This window comes from Wasmannia auropunctata, unplaced genomic scaffold (genome assembly GCF_000956235.1).
Source record: "Wasmannia auropunctata unplaced genomic scaffold, wasmannia.A_1.0 LD335244.1, whole genome shotgun sequence".
In the NCBI taxonomy this organism is placed as follows: domain Eukaryota; kingdom Metazoa; phylum Arthropoda; class Insecta; order Hymenoptera; family Formicidae; genus Wasmannia; species Wasmannia auropunctata.
In genome coordinates, this window is record NW_012027646.1 from 608,131 (window position 1) to 634,659 (window position 26,529).

General features: G+C 36.0%; 2 protein-coding genes across 5 annotated transcripts in view; both read left to right on the forward strand.

The window, feature by feature from the left end:
• The window catches only part of LOC105457401 (neuroligin-4, Y-linked-like), a 189,118-nt gene that overhangs the window by 35,683 nt on the left and 126,906 nt on the right, over window positions 1–26,529 (forward strand). The window contains exons 2-4 of the mRNA XM_011702041.1: window positions 5,887–6,259; window positions 8,620–9,024; window positions 10,041–10,216. Of these exons, the coding sequence (XP_011700343.1) occupies window positions 8,777–9,024; window positions 10,041–10,216 (424 nt within the window). The 5' untranslated portion in view covers window positions 5,887–6,259; window positions 8,620–8,776. The remainder of the gene's footprint in view (window positions 1–5,886; window positions 6,260–8,619; window positions 9,025–10,040; window positions 10,217–26,529) is intronic.
• On the forward strand, window positions 14,402–23,019 carry LOC105457398. 4 transcript variants are annotated; one of them, XM_011702039.1, is made up of 4 exons: window positions 14,402–14,541; window positions 21,398–21,626; window positions 21,703–21,853; window positions 22,263–23,019. In XM_011702039.1, the coding sequence occupies exons 2-4, from the start codon at window positions 21,498–21,500 to the stop codon at window positions 22,373–22,375; spliced, it is 393 nt and encodes a 130-aa protein (XP_011700341.1). In that variant the 5' UTR covers window positions 14,402–14,541; window positions 21,398–21,497; the 3' UTR covers window positions 22,376–23,019. The 4 variants fall into 4 exon arrangements, with proteins under 4 accessions (XP_011700341.1, XP_011700342.1, XP_011700340.1 ...); XM_011702040.1 differs by having other exon boundaries at window positions 22,421–23,019; XM_011702038.1 differs by lacking the exon at window positions 22,263–23,019 and adding an exon at window positions 21,224–21,324 and having other exon boundaries at window positions 21,703–22,108.

Consider the following 26,529-nt stretch of genomic DNA (forward strand, 5'->3'; position numbering starts at 1 on the left):
CATTATAACTATGATACATGCAAAAATAACTTTTTTAAGCTTGCCCTTTACCGTTGCGTAAAAGATTCATAAATGGATATTAAAAGATTCTAATGTATTCTAGAAGATATTATCAGATTCTAGTGTGACAGATTTTAATATGACTTTATAATACATAGTTTTAAATATAAAACTTCAAGAACTTATAATAAGAATTTAAGTTAAAATTGTAAATTGCGAGCATAAGTTATAGATAAAAATGGACACATTAAATTACCTTATTCCTTTGTGTATACCTAAGAATCAACTATAATTTATCATTATTTCTAAGTTATAAAATAATTTGTCTTTAAAGCATGATGTATTCTTTGTCAACAACATGACAAATTGGAAAAAATAGCCAGGGATTGCTCGTCAATCCCATTTGAAATTGTATTCACTGACATAGGTGCAAACAAGTGGTAGATTAATATCACGTGACAGTTTAATTGGGGCAGCGCGGATTAAACTGGAAGCGTGGAAGGGTCAGCTGGACATTTTTCATGGCCAAGCCAAATAAATAGGACCACCCGGGCCGGCGGTCCTGACGAGCAGATAAATTCCTGTCACGTCGGCGTCCTGTTCCCATCTCCGAGAGCCTTCTGTCCCGTCGATTTATTCCAAAAATTGCAATAAAGTTAGCTCTGATAGCGAAGTGATTTTGCTCCACCGACCAAAAAAAAAAAAAACGAGGCGCGAGAATAGGCAACTCGCTTTCAATCGCGTTGCGTTTGAGCCTCGATTTGTACCATCGAGGCGATCAACTGGTGCAAGAAGGCGAACAATTGACCAGAAAGTCGAGGATCAAGCGGGCATCACATCGAGAGCAACCCCCACGACGGGGATCCTCGTCCTTCACCGCGAAGTAATCTCGTCCCTGACGAGAGGAATGAGGGCGCGAAAAGAAGCGAAGGGGATTGGAGAGAAAATTGAGGAAGGATAATATCCTCCACATTCATTCTAGGTCGCAGTTTCGCGAGAAGGTACGGGGCATCCGTAGAAGCCGGTTAAGTTCGTCCTTATTGTTCCGCGAATTGGATTCGGTGAGCTTAGACAGGAGGCTTCCTGGAAAATGTTGCGGCCGTATCGTCATTGGCTGGTTAAGGATATCCTCCGATCGTCGCTTAGGGACTCCGTCGCGCAGGAAGGTACTTACTTGCTCTTCCACGAACTTTCGCAGTGGCTGTTCGCTAACAAACTTACGTGAATCCTTTGGTATTTACGTTAAATCGCCCACCTAGTGCGCATTCGAAGGAAATTTGCGTCTTTAAGTCCTTAAATGGGATTTTCAAGCTTTTCAACTTTGTTAAATCTTAAAGTGTTTGGGCCATGCGTTTCTATCACCTTGTTCTTATTGTTTAAATTTGATGAGGAATTTGATAGTCCTTGAATTAATTCCTTATTACTATATTAAATATTATTGGATTATTTAATTATTGAAAGTCGACTAAATTTTTTTTGAGACCGAGCTAGAATCTTCTAAAAAATTTTTTTATTTACCTTGGCTTTTGAAAATTTAATTTTGCATTTTCAAGCAAAACTGAATCTCAAATAAACTTTCACTCTTACGACTTTCAGCCCTTTTTAGTTAAAAACTCTTCGTATTTATTCCGTATCTTTAACTTCTGCAAATGCTTAAACTTTTTTTCACATAATCTTCTCTTTTCACTTAATATCTTTTATCTGCGTGTTCTAATCTCTTATATATACAGTCCATTATTATTTCTCGTAGAAATGTCGATTTATAACTCTATAACGTTATCTAGTTCTATCTCGAAGGGTCACTCGGATCCCCTAGGTGGTCTTCCGACGTTCCTTCCGTTTCCGGGAGAAACGACCATGGCGCAACAAACAACCCACAGGTTATTTGTCTTCGTTCAGTATACCGAGGAAAGCGAGCTAGAAGAAGGGTAGGTAGGGTAAGGGGGAGAAGAGAGGGATGAAACATGGAAGGGATGAGAGGGTTATGAAGAGAATTCGCGAACGCAGCCGCAGCTGCGTCGCACTTTCGAAAAAGCTCCTGCCAGGGATTTCGTTTAGTCTCGCGAAGAGACGTGGAATTTCACCCCGTCCCAAGAGAATTTTTCATTTAGCCCGCATTATTTATACGCACGCTTTGGCTACCTCCCAGAATTCTCCGCGAATGTTTCATGCGGAAATTAACGTGCCGCGTCTGCATCTTTCTGAAAATGAAACTGCTTGTCCTGAGGATTTTGCTGAATGTTGCATTATGAAACCATTTCAAAAATAGATATTATTTATTTCCATGAAATTTATTCTTGACCTAGAAATATCGTTAGGGTTCTTAATTTAAAAAAATACATATAAGATGATAACCATTTTAAGTAATTTCTAGAAAAAGTTATACAATTTTATTAATAAAAATGATTTATTATCTTTAATAGCATTTCAAGCAATTCGTTGCTACTTAATTTTTTTTATTAAATAAATTTACACTAAATATATTCATTTATTCGTTTGCATAACTCTTTAATTTTGAAATCTTTACAACTGCGCCCTGAATAAGTAAATATATCTCTCTCCTATCTGTTATAACTCTTAATTTTAATTTTACATAATTCTTTAATTTCTATCAGCAAATTAAATTTCAGAAAAATTAAAATTGTGGATTATTGCATCAAAGAAGCATCTGATAATGAGACATCGGTGGAATTTCAATAAATCGTTGGAAGGCTGCTGTAAGTGCATAAAGCATTTGTATACACATTCGTCGACAGTATAGTGGCGATCTTTCGATCGATCGATTGGAAGTGGGACTGGTACTCGATGGCGGTCTCTCGGGTCCTCTTCGCCAGCATCAGTCACGAAACGCCGTTTTCTGGCTAGTCAATTTTGCGGCATTGTACGAGAAATATGGCGGAAATGGAGTTCTTCCGTTGCGTGGCTCTGCGAGATACACAGTCCCTTTTCTTCCCGTCAATCTCGTAAGAAAGCGCCACGTCGTGAATAGCTTTCCGATGCTCGCATACGCTGCCGTGTCTTCCTGTGCCTGTCATTCTGTCGCAGCGCGACAGTCCTCTTTCAGATGCTCCACGATGCACCTGCGCTATTCTAACAGCTATGACTGCTGCCGGACCGTCCATAGGTAGACCGTCGTTAAAATTGAATTACGAAGAAGAGAGAAATCACGTTAAATAAATACAAGAGAACAGCATTAGCGGGATGTGAAAAGTACATAACATGTAATTAGTAAACAAAGAAGAAAATAACCACTTTAATGAACTATAAAATTTTAGATATTTTCCTCTTTTCCTCTCTCTCTCTCTCTCTCTCTCTCTCTCTATATATATATATATATATATATATATATATATATATACACTACTCTGAAAATGAGGATCCTCACAATCTCATTAACCTAATCCGCAAAAATGTAACGAGACGAGAATCTCTTAAGAAATTAATCCAAACAAAAAAGTCCTTACATCCAATAATCCGCTTTGAGAATGAAAGACCTTGCTTACAAATTCTTAAGCTGTTTTATAGTTAATCCCCTGTATTCTTATATTTTATTAACATTAAGATGTAGAATTGTTGAGCTATTTCGAAGCAAAGTTACCAAGTTATTAAATTAATGCAGTTTCGCAAGTGATAAGATTAAATCCCGAAGATCCAAGCTCTCAGAAATCTTATCGTATTCACGTTTATCGTTTTGTTCTCGCCCATATTAACTAGCAAATGTGTCGTTAACTACGATGTTACATAGTGTATCCATTATTCGTTGCTTGGAATATAGTTACTCGGGATGCTGAACGAATCTGCAGGACAGTGCATGGTCCAAGACCTCGACTTATGCCGGTAGTCGCGTTTATGTTTGTCGCTGAAGTTGGCAACCGGTATCCGCCGACCAGACTATTTCAGTTTGCCAAGTAGTAATAATTGTTCACCAGTACCGTCTAGACGATAACGGCATTCCGCACTATCGCTAAAATAATCAGTAGTAGCCCTATGGAAAGGGTTGACTCTTTCAAAGATAGTTTCTTGGTGTAATCAGATCTCAATCTTGTCTTTTCTTTTCTCGACGTGACTTTCACCTGAGAATCCACGCTACAACGAATTTGCGTTATAATGGCATCGTAAGGTCGTAAGGTGCAATGGCACGATAAGATGAAAAATTAAGATTAGCTTTTGTAATTGACCGCGGACATGGTATATAATCTCTACATTTTAAAATAAAAAAAATTATTTTCACGAAAAACTAAATTAAAAATATTTTTAATTTGTATGAATTTATTTATAGTTATAGTTTATTAATATGTAAAATATATCTCTGTAAATGTAAATTCAATAAAATATTACAGGTACTTTTGTAATAATGTATTTAACATATTATAAATATAATAATATATGCTTAAAGAATTATTAGAAATTTTGAAGTAATATTCTACAAAAATTTAAATAAATATGTATAATTAAATATTGACATACAATTATTAAATTATTAAATTTTGTTTTTATTTATATTTCATTAATTTTTATTAAAGTTTTATCACGTCAATTTCAATTTTCATTAATTTGAAAAATTTGAGAAAGATTCCGCAGATTTTTTCTTCTTATTTTCTTCATCCCCTTTTCTTGTCTAATTAAATGTTGGGTTTAGCCCATTTAATCCCAGTACGTTACAATATACATGGAGAAAAAAGTAGACGAGATGAGAGAGAAAGAGCAAGTACATAAGAATGAATTATAAAGACGAGAGAGAGTGAGAAAGAGTGAAGAAAATAGAAAAAAAAGTAGAGAAGAGATTTAACAGAGTAAATAATAATAATTGACAATGTAAGGTGTGTGTATGGGCTGATATACAGTGAATTAATTAAAGTAAATTGAAATTCAATTTACAAAAAAATTCGAATAATTTGTAAATTAATTAAATAGCAAAAAGTAATTGGACTTACAGTTAAGAAAAAAATGAGAAAGAGAGAGAATATATTGTTTATGAAACAAAAATGCAAAAATAAATTCTACAAATTAACGTTGCTTCTAGTTATTGCTTCTTAAATTCTACAATTTCTTTAGAGTATGCATTTTTAAAAAAATATCAACATTTATATAAGTGTTTTTGTATAATTTAGTTTTCTTAATTATTCTAATTGTGTGCACATTATTTAACGAATTACATATTTTTGCTAATCAATTTATCTTTGTGTGTATGAATATAAAAAGTAATTGCAAAATGATTATTTTACAAGATATTCTATGTCAAATGTATCAGAATAAAATATGGAACATTTTCTAAAATGTTGAATCTTTATGACTTTATCTTAAATATGTATATGTGTATGTAATTGTGCTTTGATTTTGAATCGCAAGCCATCTGTCGATTCTATTTGAAAATTAATTAGCTAATTATTAACAAAGAGCGATAATGAGTCATTCAATTCTATATACAATATCCTCAGCTGATTTGACAATTTATTAATGACCTGATTTAGTAATCTAGTTGGCTGCTATATGATTATCATAATCTGATGTTAATAATATAGCCAAGCGTCATATAAATTTCTCTTGCTCTTTGTAAATAATAATATAGCCAAGTATAGTACAATCTAATTATTACTCATTGAGTTATATGCGTTATATACATATATGCGTGTACATATACATGCTTAATGCTTATACATTATATGTATATATACATACATATGCATATTTGCTTTTAATAAATGTATTATTATTAGATATTTTAATCTTATTATATTATGTAAACATTTCTGTACAATTATAAATGAGCAAACAAGTAATATTATTATAGTTTAAAAATTTAAATAAAATTGAAAATATTTTTAAAAAATTCCTTGTAAAATATAATTGCAAAAATTAATTGTGTGCATTTTTTTTATGTTTCAGAACACTGCGAGCAACGTCCGTAACTTTTATGGAACTTAACATTCAAAATTTGATTAATTACTAGAAAAGAAAGTTTTCGCGGTTGCACAAAGTATATAGTAAATAACAAGACGAAGGAATATAAAATGTTCGAGAATTTTGATTTAAGAAATGCGCATTTGAGAGACACGATAAGAGTTGTAACAATAAAGACTAATTTTTTTTAATAATTAATTTAAGAAAGTAAATTTCAATTAATTATTCTTGTTAATATTGAATTTATCAAAAAATATGTTAAAAGACGTTCTGGATTAAGCCCACATTGACATCGTTCAATAATTCGAGAGTCTCAGGAAAGTGAAAGGACTAATCAAAGTCATGCCTCACATAAATGGTAAGATTTTTAATTATTACACAAATTATTATATTAAATTATTATATTAATTACAAAACTCTCTTGTAAAAACATAAGAGAGTTGTTAATCTAATTATTAGTTATTAATTATCGAGTTATTAATGAACGCTGTTATTACTGTTTTAACTGACAACTTTGATGCAAAGTTGAAAGGTTAATCTTTTTCTAAATGTTTTTAAATTTTTATTTTAAAATAAATTTTTACATATATGTCAGAGTAAGCAATTAAGTTCGAACTTTTTAATATTATTTTTAATTCTACTTTTTGATAAAACTTTTCGCGTTGCTTTTGATATTCGTAAATCGACGAGATAGATTCCGCGGCAAGAAGGTATCGTTGATAAGGAAGAGAAATTATCGGGGCGAGTGACGGGACCGAAACAGCTTATCTCCTTTTTCCCCGCCACGTGGATCACGAGGAAAACGTGGCATCGTTACACAACGTTGAATTTCCTTCTCCTCTCCAGGCCGATAAGTACTGATTTCCATAATGGCTCCACGTACGAGTGCACTCACTTATCCCCTACCCTTTCCAGCACTTCTCTCGACCCCCAGCCCTACCTCTCTTCTCTGCAACCGTTCGTACATATATATGTATATATATATATATATATATATATGTATATTATATATATTATATACATTGTATATATGTTTCTTCTCTATCCGCTCATGGAAACTTCAAGTCTCCGTAATCTTATCGCGTAATGTGAATTCAAGACTCGATAATCGCATCGAGACGTGATTAATTTTTTGATTTACATTCTTTATGTATACCAAAACGCCATGACGTTATGATAGTGCCAAAAATTCCACTGATAAAATGCGGAAATATTTTAAGTTTTTAACATATTTGAGTTATATTAATTTCCTTTGTATTTTCTAATGGCTGATACACATTCTCTCTCTCTCTCTCTCTCTCTCTCTCCTCTCTTTGATAGATTTTTTACACATTTTTAAAATTCTTCTGGCAGTATTTTAAAATCATTCCTTGCTTTATATATTCTTATAATGGAAGCATAAAATTTGAAGTTATCTTTCAAACTGTTCACTTTTTGATTTATCTTACTACTTAACATAAATACTACTTAAAGTTACTTACTACTTAAAATAGATCTTATTACTGTTTATATATTTTTAATTTTATTATACATAACATTTCTAGATATTAATGAGATACTAAATAATAATATTTAATAGTAAACATTAAATACACTAGAGTGAATATTTATTTAAAGATGTAGAAATATTAAACAGAGATAATTAATTCACTTCAAGATACTTGATTCTGTGAAAATATAGCGAACGTACGATGTCTATAGAAAGTATTTCCTCGCGTTTATCGAATTTGAAACTTTCCCCTTCTCACGCTTATCCATTGCCTTCAGCTCTTATCAGCTATTCCCTTCGGCCATTTTACTTTATCTTTTATCAAAGAGACGCAGAGATGAAACTTTCTGTCGTAAGATTAGAATTCGCTAATAATCGAAGATGACGTAAAGGAGGTGTCGTTACTATCGTGCATCCTTGGAGAAACCACCCTCGGAATATCGATTACCCACCGCACTGAGATGTGTACTCGAGTATTCGTTCTTTTTTCTTTTTTTCTGAATATCATTGTCATTTTCCAATAGAATCGATGTAACCGCGGCGCGTATTAATTAAATATTGATATAGTTAATTGAACGGGCACGTTAAATAAATACGCCACCAAACCAGCAACGAAAACCGCCACGTCCTGGAAATTAAAACTAACAAAAACACAAAATTAATTGATGCGATCGAGCGAGCAATCGCGTGCGAAATAATTCGCGGATTGTAATAAAGTGCGACTTCATTTGTTTAAACATTGCTTGCTCCAACAATTTCAAGTTGATATTAATTAATAATAATTATTATTATGGACTGATATTACGAGCGCACCGTTTTGTCTTCTTACTTATATCATTGTACCTACTGCTTACTATTGTCTAATTAACTTCCACTTTCTGTCAGTTTTTCATTTAGAATATTGAGAGCAGATTTAATGTATAATAATATTTGTTGCACTAAAATATTAATATTAAAATTTAACGTTTAAAAAATAGATTTTTTAATAAATCAGTTATTTTCTATCGTAAAGTTTGTTTTTATACTATTTATATAAATTGGAGCTATTGTGAGGTTTACAACAGTTTCGCATTGATAAAATTGAAGTAAAAGCAGAATACTGTAAATAAGTAATGATATAAAAAATTAATTTAAAAAATAGAAACAATGAAAAATTACAATATTTAGTACGCGTAGGTAATTTATAATCACTGATCTATGGAGCCGCCATATGTATGTAATATTTTCAGAGAAGCCCATCGGGATGGGGAAGACTCGACGGTGTCGTAATTAATCGTGCAAGCGCTAAATGAGAGACGATCGTTGCGGGACGCGGAGGTGATCCATAGATAGTGTCGGGCGCGATCAGTCGCGGTAGCGCGGGCGAGGCGAGGGGAGGGTGGCAAGATGGAACTCTTCCTGATCCTCGTTTGCCTGGTCGCGCCGCCCGCTCTCTCACTCTCCATCAAGAGCAAACTCAACCCACGGATCGTCCAGACGCGCTACGGCGAGGTGCAGGGCGTCACGAGGTCTTTCGAGTATGCCAAGTTCCTCAAGCCGATCGACGTGTACCTCGGTATACCCTACGCCAGACCGCCGGTCGGCAGCAACCGCTTTTCCCCAACGAGAGCACCGAATCCTTGGGAAGGAGTCAGGTAAAATGTTATCTTCTTTCAACCAATATCGTTCAACGAGTTTTAATTTTTCGTGATGTACTCGTGAAAATTATATTGTTACGAATAAAATTAACGCAGAGTTTTTGACAGTATTGAAAGTTTAATTTTAATTGGGCGTAATTATATCTCGTAAAGCTAATTTTGAAAATTGGCTGTCGAGAGTTTTTTTCAAGAAAACATATATGACACACACACAAATTTGATTCTAACGTACAACTACAACTAAACTCTGATTTGAAATGAAATATTGCAGCGGGAGAATCAACGAGAATGTTACATTTGCGATTTCTGTTTACCTACATCCCGTTCTGAATAAATGAATTGCTATGAATATCGTTTATCGAAACTACGAAGTTTTCCCAATCGTGAACAAGTTTACAGTAAGCTATGCAGAAAGTTGTATCAAGGCTAATCAATTTTTATTTTCGTACGCCAAGTCGATCGCAGTCATGATCTCCTTTCAGTTAAAAGGAGATACTTTCCAATTTTATATAACAAGCACGATCTTCTCGAAATACTTTGGATGCCGCGCAGTCTTCCTAACTCGAAGTGTCTGAGAATATCGCAGGATATACAACATTCTAAAATTATGCCAAGATGTTCCTTGGAAAATCTTTCAAATGCCGACGTTATATTGCTATTACCAAGTCCGCTTACAATTAACTACCAACAAATTTTTAATTTCTCAACGAAAAGTAGTAGCGATGATGAATCGATTTAATTTTATTAGACAAGAATTGATAAGAAAATATTATTATATAATTAATTAATTAAAGAAATTAGTAAAGAAAAAACTATCATTTTAAGACATAAATTTAAATGTGATACCATATACAACAAGGTTAAGACACCTTGTAGTTTAATATATATGCGCACCCAAATATATTCTCATCGACGATGTTCGTCCTTATTGAACATGGCGACGCGTATTTCAAGCGAAACTTTGACCGTTCAGTTCGTTGTAACGCACGAACGATTTCCGATTTCCTCTGCAGATTATCGGACTCGGTGGGTCCAGTCTGCCCCCAAAAGCTGCCGGACATCGCAAACGAGCAGGAAGCGCTCGAGCGAATGCCTAAGGGAAGACTAGAGTATCTGAAGAGACTGCTGCCTCATCTGCGTAACCAGAGCGAGGACTGCCTCTATCTGAACATCTACGCACCTGCCATGGGTGAGTGAACGTATAAACCCTCTAGCGATTCAATCGCACGAGCAACTTTGTAATCACGCGCGATTACGTCGACATCACCTGCCATAAATAAAAATTTAAATATATATAAATTCTCCATTAACATATTTACATATAAATTTTAGATAGCTCGAATGCTATAAAATAGCTGATGATGATTTCTTAGAAGTAAAAGAATCTCTATGTAACGACACATTAAGCTGCCTTCTTCATATTTACACAAGAGTGTTTAATTATTGAAAGTAATCTTTTGGGTAACTAATTAAAGCTTTCTTTCAAACTCAAAAAATAACGTCTTCCTAAAGACAGATAAGATATGCACTGATTGTGAGTTTAAAATGTATATTAGACATCTCTTTCTTCGTACACGAGACGTTATCGAACTGTACTGAAAGGAAATGTAGTCAAACCGATCGATCAACTATCGAAACTTTTTTACACGCCGGGCATACGTTCTCTGCTCTTTCGAAGTCACAGCTAGAGACGATGCACTCGACACTATCTCGAGGGAAGAACTTCGTAACGCTATTTTACAAAATTACATTTGCTTTTGTAACGTATAAAATTCTATCTCTTCAGGATTTTTCATAATAATAAAAGAAAATCGGAAATTTTTTTCAAAAAAGTTTTGAATTAATTTAGAATATTTGAGTAATAAAATTTATCAAAAATGTTTTGGAGATTGTAGAATGTAGATTGACTTGTATCGAAAGAAATGATTGGAAAATAAAATAATTTATCTTCTATTTTCTTTTGATGTGACAAAAATGTAACAATTGTCGTTTTATGTCGGCATTATTAAAAATGGATTTTTAGCGAATAAATTATTCTTGCGCGTGGATATACATAATGAGTCCAATCCGTCAACTCTCTCGAAAAAACGGAATTTTAGATGGGCATTAGCAGATGAAGTAATCCTTACTGGTCGTCGAGCTAGCAGCGTTGAACGAATGGCGCGGAAATCTATGAGTAGTTGGAGGTAAACGGAAGGGCGGGAAATGCGGGGGAAAAGCCTGAGGCCAGGAAAAGCCGCTCGGCAGGGCAAGGACGTTTTGTTCGTTACAGAGTGTCCCGATTAAAAAACGATTTTTAAGATGATTCACTGGCGGCCCAAATTGAATCGCTAATCTAAGTTTGAGGGAACTTTTCGCAGAGTTGGGGGAAGGCCTTGTGAATTATGGCGGCTGGGAATAGATGTCATTGACCTCCGCGCGCGATCCCAATATAGCGGCGCCGGCGGCGGCTCGCGTGGATGGTCGGAAACTGAACTTTCTCAGGATTGTGCAAGTTATTGAGCTGGACCAACGTCTCGTCGAGGAGACACGCGGAACGTTCCAAATAGGTCGGAGATTAGAACCTGCGTGATGTGTAATTACTAAAGTCGAAATGACGTAATTGGAAAATTTCTTTTACAAAGAAAACATTTCTTTTACAAAGAAAGCGTTCGCTGTAGTTCCGTTTTTGTTTTTCATCTGAGATACCTTATTATCTTTATGGATTTCATTATCTTTGATAATTTTTATCTTTGTTATTATATATCGGAACACACACACACACACGCACACACACACACACACATACACACACTCACTCACTCACTCACACTCACATACAGGCACGCGACAGGTACACGTTGCACAATATACGTTTAAATATCCATATATATATATATATTTTTTTTTTTTAATAAAAATTTCTTACGTTAAAGACGCGACACGGGGTGGTGGTCACATTTACCGTTCAATTTCCGGCTTTGAGATGTTGAGACGTGCGGAACAGCTTGCGAGCGCGGGGGAAAAGCGAAATTTTCTATTTTGCCCGAGAAAATTCAATGATATACGATTATTGAAACACCATTCACTCCGGCCGACATACGTGGAGACATAAAAAGGTTCCCTCAAGCCGAGGAAAAGGCCGAAGGAGAAAGTTTGGCGAGAGATATAAGATAGAGGGTGGAAAAGAGCTTAGGTGACGGCAATAAAAAGGGTTGAAGATGAAGAGGCACAACAGCAAAGAAATATATTGCAGCGTACCTGCCACGGTGTTCGACGTTGCCGCCGTGGCTTGAAACTGAAGAGAATGACACGAAGAGATTTATCAAATATTTCTCATTTTTCTGACGCGCGCGCGCCACTGACACGTGGCACGAAATTGCTTGTTGAAATCTCTGCGCCATTACGAACTGCGTGAAACTTTCGCGAGATTATAGTGTGAACTCTAATAGATCTGTAAATCCTTCATGGCCTTTGTCGTCTGAAATTGAGGAAGTTGCTAGAATTTCTTAGTATTTAGTAAGTAAGTTTAGATTCTTACTTGCTTGCATTGTCGAGGTGTGGGAATATTTCGAGGATTCAAAAATTTATGTTGGAAAAGCACGTATTAATTCCTTTCTTTACTTTCTTTACTGTTTAATAAATTTTGCCAACTTTCGTGATTTTATTGTACATTGTAGATCTTTATAATTGTTTAATTTTTAAACTTTGTAATGTACAAAGTCCGAGTTTCTTTTAAAATATTTATAACCGTAACAAATTCAATAAAAATTATAATTCAGTTTGCTATTACTTCAACCTTATTTATTATAATTTACGACAAAGATAATAACAATCCAGAGTTTCATGTTTGATAACAGCTTGCAAAGTATAAGTAACTCTCGAACCGCATTCCCACAAGTCCTCGAGTCCCGGAAAGTGCGATTTTCAAACAACCCTGAAAGGGATACGTTTCCTTCGACGCGGTATTGTCCCCCGGATTCTTACGTAATGGAAATTTCGATCGAAAGTTTGGATCCAGTTAATGCACGTTGTCGGCACTTCTTCTCCTCTGACTCGGGTAGGGAAAGTTTCCGTTTTCCTTAGAAGACTCGCAATTACACGGCCGCCTGCACTCACAATTCCGGCGACGATAGGTAAAGCCCAGTATCGAACGTATGGCGGAAGCGGAAGAAGAAGAAGAAGAAGAAGAAGGCGGCGAGTTTTCGAGGCGCGAACTAATAATCGAATCCACCAAGTTCGCGGAATTTGTTTCAACTCTCAGAATACTTTGGAATAAGGATCCCCCGCCGCGCCGTCTCTTCGTGATTCACGAGTCGCCAGCAAAAGAATGCCTCCTCCATCCTTTTAGGCGAAGGTATACGGCTCGGGAAATGATTTGTTCGTCTCGCGCGGAAGATAAAGTGTCTCGCTTTCCAAGTTCGTTGGGATTCATAGCCTCGAGAGCGATTTTCAAAAATATCGATATAACCGACATAACTCCATTATGCAATCTATCGCTACGAAAATTTCTGATTTACAAAGAAAGAAAATTTTATCCCTAATTTAACCGAATGGGAAATTTCAAGGACTGACTCGAGAAACGTTTTGAAAATAATTTTTAGATATTTCACGGCACATTTACGGAAATAACTTTAGGACATTATACCCGCGTTAGCTTGCGACGGAGCGACAGGAAATTTAATGTGGCAAGCCGAGGGAAATCGCACGATCCTTGCACATCCTTCCCCTTTTCATGAAAGAGAACGTCACGAGTGCAGAGTGCGCATTCGCTCAACTTCCGGCTCGAAAAGGCATTACTAATAGCTCTCGTCGCTGTGATTAATGGCGCTGGAGTGCTGCTCCGTTTAGTCGTTTTATTAATTACGCCGGATAACGAAGGTCACCGTCTCTGCACGAGACTGTCATTTATTATGCACGACGCCGCGATTGGGCAACCAAGTATACTTATATCGGCAAGTATACATACATATGTGAATAATTCGACAATTATAAGATTATAATTAAAGACTTGAAGATCACTCTGTTATTAATAATAAGTAATAAGTATAATAATAAGTTTAAGGAGTGGAAGAAATTTTGAAAATAACACTAATTATATTCAGTTTTCAGAATAGCTGGAAATAATAAACAACAATATTATTTTTTCTCTTACTTTTAGAAAAATAAAGGTAAACGAAATCTTTTACTAATATGAGCCTGCCATATTTATAATTTTACACTGAAAAGATTAAAATGTCTGAGCGACTCCGAAAGATTTCCTTTGCCATCTGCTCGAAAGGGCAGTATAATAAGAAAGAATACCCAGGACCATTCCTCCTGAAAGTCTGGGCTGTTTCGCGATACAATTTTAAAGTCGACGTTCTCGTCTCGCTTCGCTGCATAATTCAGGAAGTTCCGCGAACAGGAGACGGCAAGATAAAGCAGGGGATCGATTCGCTGCTGATTTAATTATCTTTTAATGAAAGCCGAGATTCCCCCGGACCGTTGTAATTTTACATCGTCCACGAGCTGCGCAAATGCGGAATATAAATGGTAATTAAGGTTTGCCAGATGGACCGTGCTGCTGCGTTATTTCGGCCGATATAACCAAAATATACCGCAGCTAAGTGAGGTCTGACAGACTTGTTAACTTCGCTGGATTTATTGCCGCGTTCCATCTTCAAACCGCTTGTCATATCTTCTTGCTATTTGTTAGTGTCCAGTTCATGTTGATTTTCTCTAAATCTTGTCAAGATCTGAGAAGCACTTTTTATATCATTAATTCGATGTAATTAATAATTTAGTAAGGGCACAAATTTTGTAATGAGAAGTATATTAATTCTCAAAATCAAAGACAATAAAAATAGTAAAAAGTGGGCATATAAAATAAATAGTTGGCTGTATCTGTCAAAATAAGGTTTTTATTGTTAATAATATTCTCTTTAATAAGATTAACTCCAAGTAGGTTAACAATAAAAAGATATTCTTAATCTAAATATATTCTCTCGGCCAGACGATCATTTGTGTTACATGAAATTTACTGGAAAATTAATAACTTCTTGAAATCGTGAAGTCTCGAGCACGAGAGATCCGAAAGATCCGTGAGGTTCTCCTCTCGACAATTTAGATAGAGGGATGTAGTATTTAAAGATGAAGAACGAAACGAGCAATATATCCGCGAGTGACGCGCTGAAGCAGAACTATTTTAATTGAACGGGGTGAAACTACTTTAATTAAAGGGAACAATTCTCTGTTGGGAAGACGAATTTTCCCTCCCGACGCCAAAATAGAAAGACAACTACATTTCTCTCAGACATTGTTGCTATTACCAACCAGACATTCGGGTTACCGCGTATCGCCGGGTGAAGCCTCGTGCGCGAGCGAGGGGAGTTTCCGAATGATTTTGCGCAAATTAGCGGCAGCTAATGGGCGTAATGGCATCCTTTCATGCGCAAAGGATCACATCCTCGCGCCGCTAAAGTAATTAATTATCCGTGGAGTTACCGATCGCGCGTGCACCTCCGCGTTGCCTGTAGTATAAATCAAGCTCATTTTGTATTCTCCTAGCCCGTCATTCTCATCATATCTGACATAAAATGCGAAAGCGTGTTATACATGTAATTCCGCTTTACTCTATGCAAAGCTGTCTGTAAAGTTCTAGGAAATGTTTGGCGTCTTGATATGAAAATTCTCAAATTACACTTTACAGCTTTAAATATTCAAAAATCGAAACGCTCAATTATCTTAGCACGCGGCGTGCTTTGAGTAGTCTAATTGATTATACTCATTAAACGTTTTTCTACTTAAAAGTTATTGTAGTGTTAAAGTTACAGCGTTAAGATTTTTGTCTTTGAATATCCTCACAAATTCTAATCGGCATATCTGGAATATACTCTGTTCTCTCACTTTTCAATTTGCGGTACTGTAATATCTTTATAATTCGAGATTTCCCACTATTCTTTTTTTTTAAATGATGCATTGAGTGTTGAGTTGTAGCTACCGCACTCTCACAATGATTCAATTAACAGAGATTGCGATCAACTCAGAAGCGCGCAAACATATTTCCGGCGCAGCCGTGGCAGCGTAATCGGACTTGTCACTACTGGCAACATCGATTCTGTCCTTCGTTGCTAAGCAATAATTCTCTGCTATCGCTCGCGACCTCTCGAGCAGAACACTAATTCGTCTCTTCCACCCTTCCGACCTCGCCTCTCCCCCATCCCTTCTGTACTTCCGGATTTCAATTTCCATCGTATCTGCCATCATGCACATGATCCGATCAAACTAGTCGTCAACGTAATGCAAGTTGGCGATGGAAAATCACAAATGGATAATTTACAAATAATTAACAAAGGTAAAACAGAGTAGTTTATTTCTTTTGATCATTTAAAAGAGTTTTAGGAAGAAGCATATTTATAAGGAATAGTAGAGAAGAATTGTTATACTTGTGAATACTCGTGAAGATCTGAAAAAAGTATTGCATAAAAAAATATCTTAATCTTCTAATTGCCTCTAATAAAAATGTTAAAAGTTACAAGATGTAATAAATTAATTAGGTTAAATAATATTAAATTGAACACTTTTTCCTTTACATTCTTTATTCCTCAGCCCTCTAAACTTCCTCTATATGCATATTCGTACACGTTCAAGTTTCACGAAACTGGTAGCGTGTTTCTTATCACTAGTAATTACTTGCGAATTTAGGGCAGATCGACTTTTTGTCCAGCGTGTTCTAATCGCTTTCTTAATGAATCCTTCTTAATAATTCCGCCTGAAACTGAAAGGAGCGCAGGTGCAATCATTTACCTCGTAATAGCAACATAATTCACGCGAAACGTCACGTGGTCGCTCGGCATTCGCGACGCCGCCGCGCACCGCCGTGCCGTCTTCTCGGGAAGGTCCTTCAACCCGGCCCTCCCAACTCTCTCTCTCTCTCTCTCTTCTCTCTTCTCTTTACCGGAGTAACCCAAGTAACGTGCATGGGCTTCGTGGATTAATTAAGAATAATTAAATTTCACCCGACGGGAACGCCACGGCACAAAAATTAATTTAGAGTTTTTCAAACTCCTCACGACAGACGAGGAACGCTCCTTCGATCTTGATTTTTTCGCCTTAAGAAAAATAGCGGTAGGTCAGATTCTATCCCATCTTACCGCAGGACTGAAGCCGCGTAGTTATTGTTTCCAGCGACTGATAATTAAATTTCTTTCGGCCGACAAAGTACGCAGCTTCTTAAAACCTAACTCGTTTAACCGATCACCACGCAATTTCTTTCTTCCAAAGATTATTATGAAAGATGCTTTCTATGCTTTTGATATCAGTCTAGATTAACGTATTAGGTTTTCTCGTATAATGGCAGCACAATTAGAAAAAAAATTGCTTTCAGAAAACTTAAATAAACACAAACGTAACGTTATAAATAAATTGAATTTTCTTTTTGACACAATTTAATTAATTCTAAAAAATATCAAAATATTGTAAATTTTACGTTTGCAATTTTCAAATTCCTATAAATATCGAGCTTTCGCTATATAACTAGTAAACAAGCAATTTTTTTATTTGATTCTTTCCTTTGATACCGGGTTTTCTGTACTGCAAATTCAATTTTGCATTACGAAATTTACGATCAATGGATTTCCGCGGCACGCCACATTCGTCGACGATTTCATCATATTAATTATGACGCAAATTTTCCATTGTTATTTATTAATAATGCATATTGGCTGTGGCGCGCGAGTGCGCGTTTTCGGACGAACTGTTGCTTCGCATATAGTTATTAATTACACGCGCAGTTATTAATTACACCAACGTCGAATATTAAAATTCTGATTAAAGTGCCGATTACCTGTCGCACATGTGTCGCCAAATAAAAGCTTCCAGATAATAATAACGTCGCTAAATCGCAGCACATACTATGAATGAACATCGAATAACTGTAACGAGAACAAATTATATCGCACACATATAACGTCAACCGTTTAGATTTTTGTCATATTCCAACTTTTGCAAATTTGTTGGAAAAACGCAAAATTTACAATAAGTTTATTTCGTAAAATCTTTTTAAATATATTTATAAATAATAAATAAAGCTTTTTTTCACATAAAAAATAAATAATAATAAGTAATATACAAAAGAATTATAGTATTTTTGTTTGCGTCTTAAAATCTTTTTCCGACAAAGTTTTCCACTAAGAAAGTAAATTTGAATAGTATTTTCGGTAACTCTGTTTTCAGTGATCTAATATGCTCTTGTGTGCGAAATTGACGATATCCTTATGTGTTGAGTGTGCTACTGTTTGGCGCACAAAGCTTTCTGACGACTTCACTTAAAGTGGCTGGGCATAAGGATTTTCTTTTTATGGTGGACGCCGTGAATTATCAAATAAATATTTTCACGACTTTCTCTCTGCTTCCTTCGCGCAAAAGTCCAAGCACGTACATGCTAGTGAAAAGCACGTCATGCTGACTCTCTCGCATTAGCTTCTGCACACATCCGACGGAAAGTGCGATGCCAGTTTCTGCTTTCGGATTTAACCGTGAATGCCTATCAAAAATTCTATGGTGCTCTATCTAAAACCGTTGAATAAATTTCGCTCGTACAATTTAACAATTTTTTAAATTGTACAAAGAAGGAGCACTTCTTGAAATTTTTTTTAAAGCTGGACTACCGACTAAAAAGTTGAACAGAATAATTTCAAACTATTTCGGATTAAATCTAACAAGGTTCTAATGTCATTATATTATATTAGAATAAAACAGTTCTTATTTTAAATTTATGCGGTAAACACGAAAGTTAATTTATGTTCTTTGAAGGTTTGTGATGAATCGATAAACTAGACATTAACTTTTGAAGATTAAGTGACTTCTAAAAAATGCATAGACTTCTTGAAAAACAAGGAAGCCTGCTGCTCACGTGGCGCGGTAGATACCGTAATTCCGCGGAAGCATTATATCGTCGTCTCAAGCGCTTCCGTTTGATTGATCGACGAGCAAACCACAGTCGGCGTTGGTGCCGGAGTGATCGATCGCCCTCGTCTTCGACACAATCGCGAATCCCCCGCGGGTCGTTTCCCCCCTTGCCCGATAAATCGCTCCGCCGAGTAATTCGCGTATAAAACTGCCGTGCAATTACGATTAGGAGGTTGAATTTCCTATTCTCTTAAATTTCCTAGTTCACCTCTTAGAATCACGGATCTTCAATCTAGATGACAGTGAACCAATCAAGTTTGGAAATTTTATAGATTTGATATTCCGATTTGATATAAAATTAGTATTATTTTTACAACTCGATTGAATTATTTACCAAGAATTTGCTATCTCTTCGAAAACTGGACCTGGTCATTTTGGACGCGAACTCTAAGAACTCGCGTACTCGCCAGTACTCGCTGCTTCTGCGTTTGACTGTGAAATATGGTGCGGCGCCACACCTTCTTGCGAGCGGAGTAAGTATTGTCCCAGCCGGCGTGTCTCGCGATTTTTCGCGCGCTGTTCTGGCTACGAGGAAAGGATCTCCTCCTACTGCAGAGATCTCGCGAGGACAATCGACGACAGTATTTACACAAGTGCGCGATTTGTATGATCTACACTCGTCTGGTTCCCGCAAATACGGGCTCGAGGAGATCCGCAACGTGAGCCAAAACTTTCTCACCGATTCGGTTAAGTGCTCAAAACAGTTGCCAACACCGACCACCCGTCTCACCCCTCGAGACCGAGGGTTGGAAGGACGTAAAAAGGCGGGGCGGGAGAGAGGACGGCGAAGAAGGAGCAGGAAACCCAAACTCTCATCCTCACTAGAAGAGTAGCGCCGAAATAGACGAAAGCTTTCGCGATTTTTCACCGTAATCATTGTATCCATTGATATACAAAGCTGTATTGTACGTAAGTAACAAGATGTGCTATTTTCTTGAACGAGCGCAAGTTCTTCGATTGGGTCTCTTTTATTGGGAACGAAGGAATTGTCCACCATATGCGCGAGGGAATAACTTCGATTTCATGTCAGATGCAGGATTTTTCTTCCTTTGTTGTGTGTGTGCACGTATAAAGGGACGACACTTCCATTTTGAAGCAATTCCGCGAGAAAATGCTCGCCCTTGAATTCTAGAAAGTTGATAAAACTCAGCTGCCAGGCATTCCAAAAGGACCCATTCGTTTGACGAGAATCATCAGAAATAAAGTATAACGTTTTTATTTTATTATGAAAGTAAATATTTCTACGTGGATTGTTCTACGTAAAAGTGACTTTATGATACAGAGCATCAGGAAAAAGTTGTAATAAAAGCATTAGTGCGAATGTGTGTGTGTGTGTGTGTGTGTGTGTGTGTGCAATGACCATTTTCATCTCTACTTTGTTCAACTGGAATTCATTATTACATTGGCGCAAGAACTTGATTCACATATGACTGAAGAGTGTTGGCAGTGTCAAAAGCGGGACAGAGATCGAGATGTAAATAAAGCGATAACTTTCACAGCTCCCATGCCGAGTATTCTTGGTATGGGAACGTGTTTCTTTTTGGCACCAACCCAAAATGCATAAGACTCGGAATCGCGCGTTGAGCCATCGATCGAAATTCGATATATCGTTCTACCTGCATCGTTTCTACCCTTATGTCAATATCACACGTGTGGTATCTGTTTTTCGGTGACAAAATCGGAAACCGATCAAATATTGAAATTACTTTTGCGGCCCGCTCTTTACTTGAAAGAGACGCTAAAGATTTGCACACTATTCCAAATTCCCATTACACACGTTATTAAAATTGCACAATTAAGAGAAAAAGAATTCTGAGTACTGAAGATGATAAGCATAAGTGATCGTAATTGTTACTCACATTTATGTTATTAATGAAAATTATTATTAAAAATTATACGTATTCAGAACTTTTTAAGAATAGTTTATTAATTATTAATACATTATTATCCATCTAAAAACCGAAAATCAAATGAAATTATTAGCTGAAATAAAACATTGAGATCTCTAAATAGATACGCTTTAAATTTTAACGGGTGTTAAATAGGTCATTGACTTTATACATTTCGAGATGTTTGTGTTGAATACGCGATAAATTCTTTGTAATTGTAACTTTAGAATTGTCAAAAAGAACATAATAATATCACTTTTTTAAATTGATGTCATTTGTTACATAAAAGGAAAAAAGTAACGCTTAAGAAAGTAAATTTCTACAATTTCTTTTATAGAAAAAAATATATATATATAAAACAGTATCTTTTGCTGCAGGATTCACAGCGTAGTAATAAAAGTTCCAGTCCATTTAATAAAATATGATATTTGGATTTTGAAGTTAGTGGAATTTAAAAAAAAATTTCACGGGTTTGTTGGTTGGTATATTTACTTGATTCCCATGCGATTCAATATCATAATATTTGCTTTTTGGAATTTTGGAATTTTTAGATGCCTGAATGTTTTTCAAGCGGAGTAGATAAAAATGTAATATTACGAGAAATAAAAGCTAGCGAGCGTAGCCGAAAGGACAGAAAACGCGCGTGAAGTTATGAAGACGGTGCGAAAGCGATTTTATTTCGCCAAGACGGCCACAACATTGCGAACTTTGTGTCTCGTTCACGTCTGCTCGACAAAATTCTTCGTATACGTATACGTAGATATGCATGTACGACACAAGGTGAGCGGGTGGGCGGGGGAGAGCAGGAGGGGAGGACTACCTTATTGTAACGCTATGTATCTTGCTCCGTCGACAGTTTACAAACCCTTACGCAGAGAGGAGAAATTCCAGGCTTACCGTCACACTGATATGCAGCCGTTTTCTTGCTAAAAAATGGGGAAAAAGGGAGCTGAAAAACAAGACTGAAAGTACGAAAGTGAGCAAACATGGTTCATGGAACGCAAAGGGTGAGTCGGTGAATCCATATTCTCCACCTCGCCTCGACCAATCGACACTTAACATTTTCCATCGTCTTCAATTACTCGTGCAAACATTTTGGGGAGGGGTGGTAGCGAAACCGCCGCCATTCATTGAGTACGTAAAAATACTTTTAATCTTTGAAAAGAAGAAGAAAATTTGCAAAGTCGTACAAACATTAAGATAATTGCTTATCGATTCACAAGGTAAAAATGTTATTATAAATGTAAATCTGACAGAATGGAAATATAAATTCGGAAAGTTATTAATATTTTTCTAACTTTGTGAATTTCTAAATAATTAGATTTATTATTTTAAATCTATACATTTGCCGTCTTTTGAGAGCTCTATCTTTTTGATATGAAACTTCTAAATATTTAAAAATCAATATAACTACAGTTTGGAAAATAAGCACACGTTCGACGTCATCCTCTCAAACCATTTCCCACCATATGCATGAAACTAAATTGAATGGTCGAGCGAAAGCTCACCACGTCATCGATTCGGATTGAAGTAATCTCGCCGCGTCATCGAATTCATTTTTAACATTCACAAAGATACCGTCCGAGGATCTTCTTTCCTCGAAGAAACTGTAGCTTAATCTAACGCAACGTCTGCACGATTTTATTTATCCAATGGAGCCGTAAGGGAAATACCGGATGAAGATTGTAAAGCGAGAAGGAGGTGTACACAATCTTCATTTCATATTAATGAATTTTTGTTTTGGAAATTTGCGGTGAAGAAACGAGCGCCGATGTTATTGCACAAGCCAAGATGGTATGTCAGAATCGGGTGATGGAAATGTATAGAGCACGGATGTACGACAATGTAATCGACTCCCTCGAGGATAACCTCGTTATCCTCGACGCAAGAAGTCGCATCTAGGAAACAGAGTCTTCTTCTAGACTCCAATTCTCCGCTGCCGGATTTCCTTGCACGCTTCTCAGAATGCGCAAATGGACTTTTAAATTGTCTGCCGACTGTGAAAAATACGTGATGCAAGATTACAAATTGTTATGCAAAATTCTTGTACAATAAAATTGGTTTAAATAATCAATAAGATGTATTATAGGGATAATTTATAAAACAAGAATTGAGAGATTGCGTCAGAATAATAAAGTTTAATTATGAAGCTAATATATAAAAATAAAGAAATACTATATAAATCCATAATTCTTAATATTATAATTTAAGAAACGTTTATTTGTTGAAAAAAATAACAGTTTTATGCAAGTACAGTTTTATAATGTGGCTTCAAAATGAAGAAGTATGCTTGAACAATGGCTGCATCATTTGCCCTATCGCTTCTCTTGCTTTAAGCTGATCGAAATGATTAGATGGAATTAACGAAGAATAGCGAATTACCATCAGATTGCAGACCTCCTCGTATATTCTCGGGAGGGAGGAACAAGTCATAATCATCCTGTGAACCGCGCGCGCCACGACAGCGATACGTCGTGGAATGCTCTTCGAGATGGATTCATTTGCGATGAAAGTTCGTAGTCGAGTCCGAGATTTAGTAAAGCAATTTAATAGATCGGATCGAGTGGCACAAGTGACGGCAAGCAATAGATTTTAATTGAATTATCGATGAGGTCTCGACGCGCGCGTTAACGGAATAACTGAGAACTGCGAGTCGGGGAACATCCTTGCTGAAATATCGATGCTAGTGCGACTTTCCGAATGCAAAGTAAGAGAGAATTGTGTCACCAGTGTTGGACCTTCCAATTGAAGCAAAATATTTGCCAACGTTTGAATAATGCAGAGCTGTAAAGATGCACCCGCCTTGTTTTTATGTTTGCATCTATATTTCTTTTCTTATTTGAATTTATACCTTTTTTATTTTTTCCTGTCAAACGAAACTGCAATGTGTGTCTAGTTTAAATCAAATCCATTTCCTTAAGTCTAAAACAAGAATCCCAGTATATAGATTCAAGATTGAGACTTAAAATGTAATAATCTAGTTACTTATATTGTCTAGAGATTTAAATTTGAATTAAAAATATGATAACAAAATCTAGAAAAGTCAAATCTAGAAAATATATAAAAACAAGAAATATCTTTTCGATATTTTTAGATATTTTATATAAAACTAATATTCTTTATCACATATATTTCTTACTTTATATATATAAATCTTCTTTATAGACTTGTAAGATTGTCAAATGTTTAGATTTTGAAAATTTTAACCAAAATTGTTGTACATACAATTGATTCTGCACGGATTTGGGAAGTAAATTCTCTCTACTAGCGGGGATTCGCGTAGTATTCTAGAAAGAAAGCTCCCAGGAGGATGCCGACTCAAGGATACGTTAGCGTCCTATAAATTGTCAGAAAATTTATAGTACTTGGTGATGTCATGCTCGGTGGTTCTGTTAGGGCACTTGCTATCCTCGACTAGTACAAGCATCTAGCTTCGAATTTACTACTACCTGTCTAAAGAACAAATAAAACCCGGTTATTTTCGAACCTTGTGTACTCTGATTTTATTTTATTACTGTTTTCTCTAAGAATCTTCTTTAGTTTGTAAAAATCATAGCAATAAGGAATCTAAAAATTCACTAGTTTCATATCACAGAGGAACAAGGAATTAAATTGTTTATAAATTAAAATCATTTCTGGTTTTTAAGGTAATGAGGTTTTTGATATATAGTTGCTCGGAACTGCTACATTTTAGCGTTAATCTAACTTCGCTTGACCTGTGGAATAATCAGGAATGTTTGCATGCTCGGTGCCATAGTTTTTGAATTCAAGGATCAGCCGGTGGCAGTTTTACGACGGGCGATAACTCGCCGGGCATGTGCCGAGGATGGGAAAAAAGGCAAATACGTCGGCGATTCGCTCAAAGCAATTTAAATTCCGCACGGATTCTCTCTCTTCTCTTCTTTTCTCTTAGGAAGCCGATCTATTCACTTCGTCCTTTTCAACTCCTGCGTGTTTTTTTCCTTCTTGTACCGATCGCGATGCAACGAACCACCAAAGTCGTCAAACGCGAGACTACAGCTATGGTTCCTGAGCCTCGAAAGTAGAGGCGAGCGAGTTTTTCGTGAAATCGAATGCCAATACTATTCGCGGCTCTGGGAATTTTAAGCAACTGCTGGAAAGTTCTCACGTACTACTGCAACGAAGGAAGGAAGAAAGAAGCAAGATAGAGGGAGAGGAAGTTTCCTTTAATTCCTTTTAATTCGAAACATTTGGTGCTTCCAGAATCTTAAAGTTTTTTTCGAATCTACGCGTACCTTATTTTTAAAACTTGTCTCGTATCTTGCTACAAAAAAATGCTGCAAACAAAATCAAATTAAATGTAAATGTATTACTGCTTATTTGGTCCATCTCATTAAGCTATATATGCTTCAATCTACATTAATTATCTCACTTGTGAAATTATTCTGAATATATACTAAATATATAAATATGTAATAATTTGACATTGTTCTATATACACAAATTGCGTCACACATCGAAATAAAATCGAAACTCTTTCATACACATTTTATTCCCATGCAAACGGATAATCTACATTTTAGTTTGAAAATATTTTACTCCGCGTCCAAATCATAAAGCTACAGTAATACAAATTATATTTTTTATATTTATTTCTTAAGACTATATGTAAATCGAGAAATATAAAACAAATTAATTCTGTTTCACATTTCGAATTTCTGCTTATCACATTTCATTTCAATTCAATTTCGCGCAGAGAAATATTAAAAAAAAATTCTTTTGCTCTGGACATAAATCGGAATTTTACAAAGTATATATTTCCATTTCAGATCTGCATAGGAATTGAATCAGAAATGATTTTCAAGACCTATTCAGGATAAAAATACAAGCCTTCTCAATTCTGTCATTTTATTTATCATCGACGGGGATTAAAGCCAATAAGAAAGAAAATAAGGAATATCAATCTACACGTGTAGAGAAGAAAATCATACAATGGGAGTTAAAATTATAATTTCTACGCTTAGGGACGTATATCGTTGACACTTTGGAACAGTACGCGCGATAAAGCTGTCGTCTCCGCTTTAAAGTTTCACCGTCGTCGGATCCTTCTTAATTACGAAGTATGAGACCGCGTCGTAAAACACACACAAAGTGGGACGTTGGTAAAATTCACGGTTCATCTGCAATGTAAAGACGACCGGCCATATATGTGGGTGCCGTCGTACCGTCATGGCTTTATCTATGAGAACAGTTGCCGCACGTTTTAATTCCTTTCCCTGTCCGCAATAGAGATTTTCCCCCAGTAATCTGAGACCCCTATGACATGGCGGACGCGATATTGGCGCACCAGAAAGCTTGCCAGAAAGGTTACCCAGTGGGCGGATCATCCCCTCCTTTCGACGGAAGCTTTAACTGTTCTTTCCACGAGTCTACAATTCTACAATCGTTTATATATATATATATATATATCGAATGTGCTTGAATACTATCTCTGTGGTTGAATGGAGATTCGATTTACATCACGCAACTGCCATAATGAAAAGTGACAACTTTGATACTGTTCCCATAATTAAAAATATTGTATATATATATATATATATACAATATTTTTAATTATGGGAACAGTATCAAAGTTGTCACTTTTCATTATGGCAGTTGCGTGATGTAAATCGAATCTCCATTCAACCACAGAGATAGTATTCAAGCACATTCGATTCTATCA

Coding starts and splice junctions, on each gene's coding strand:
- LOC105457398 (XM_011702038.1), top strand. CDS start 21,498: ATGAAGACGGTGCGAAAGCGATTTTATTTCGCCAAGACGGCCACAACA. Junction 21,627..21,702: donor ATATGCATGTACGACACAAG/GTGAGCGGGTGG, acceptor CTCCGTCGACAG/TTTACAAACCCTTACGCAGA.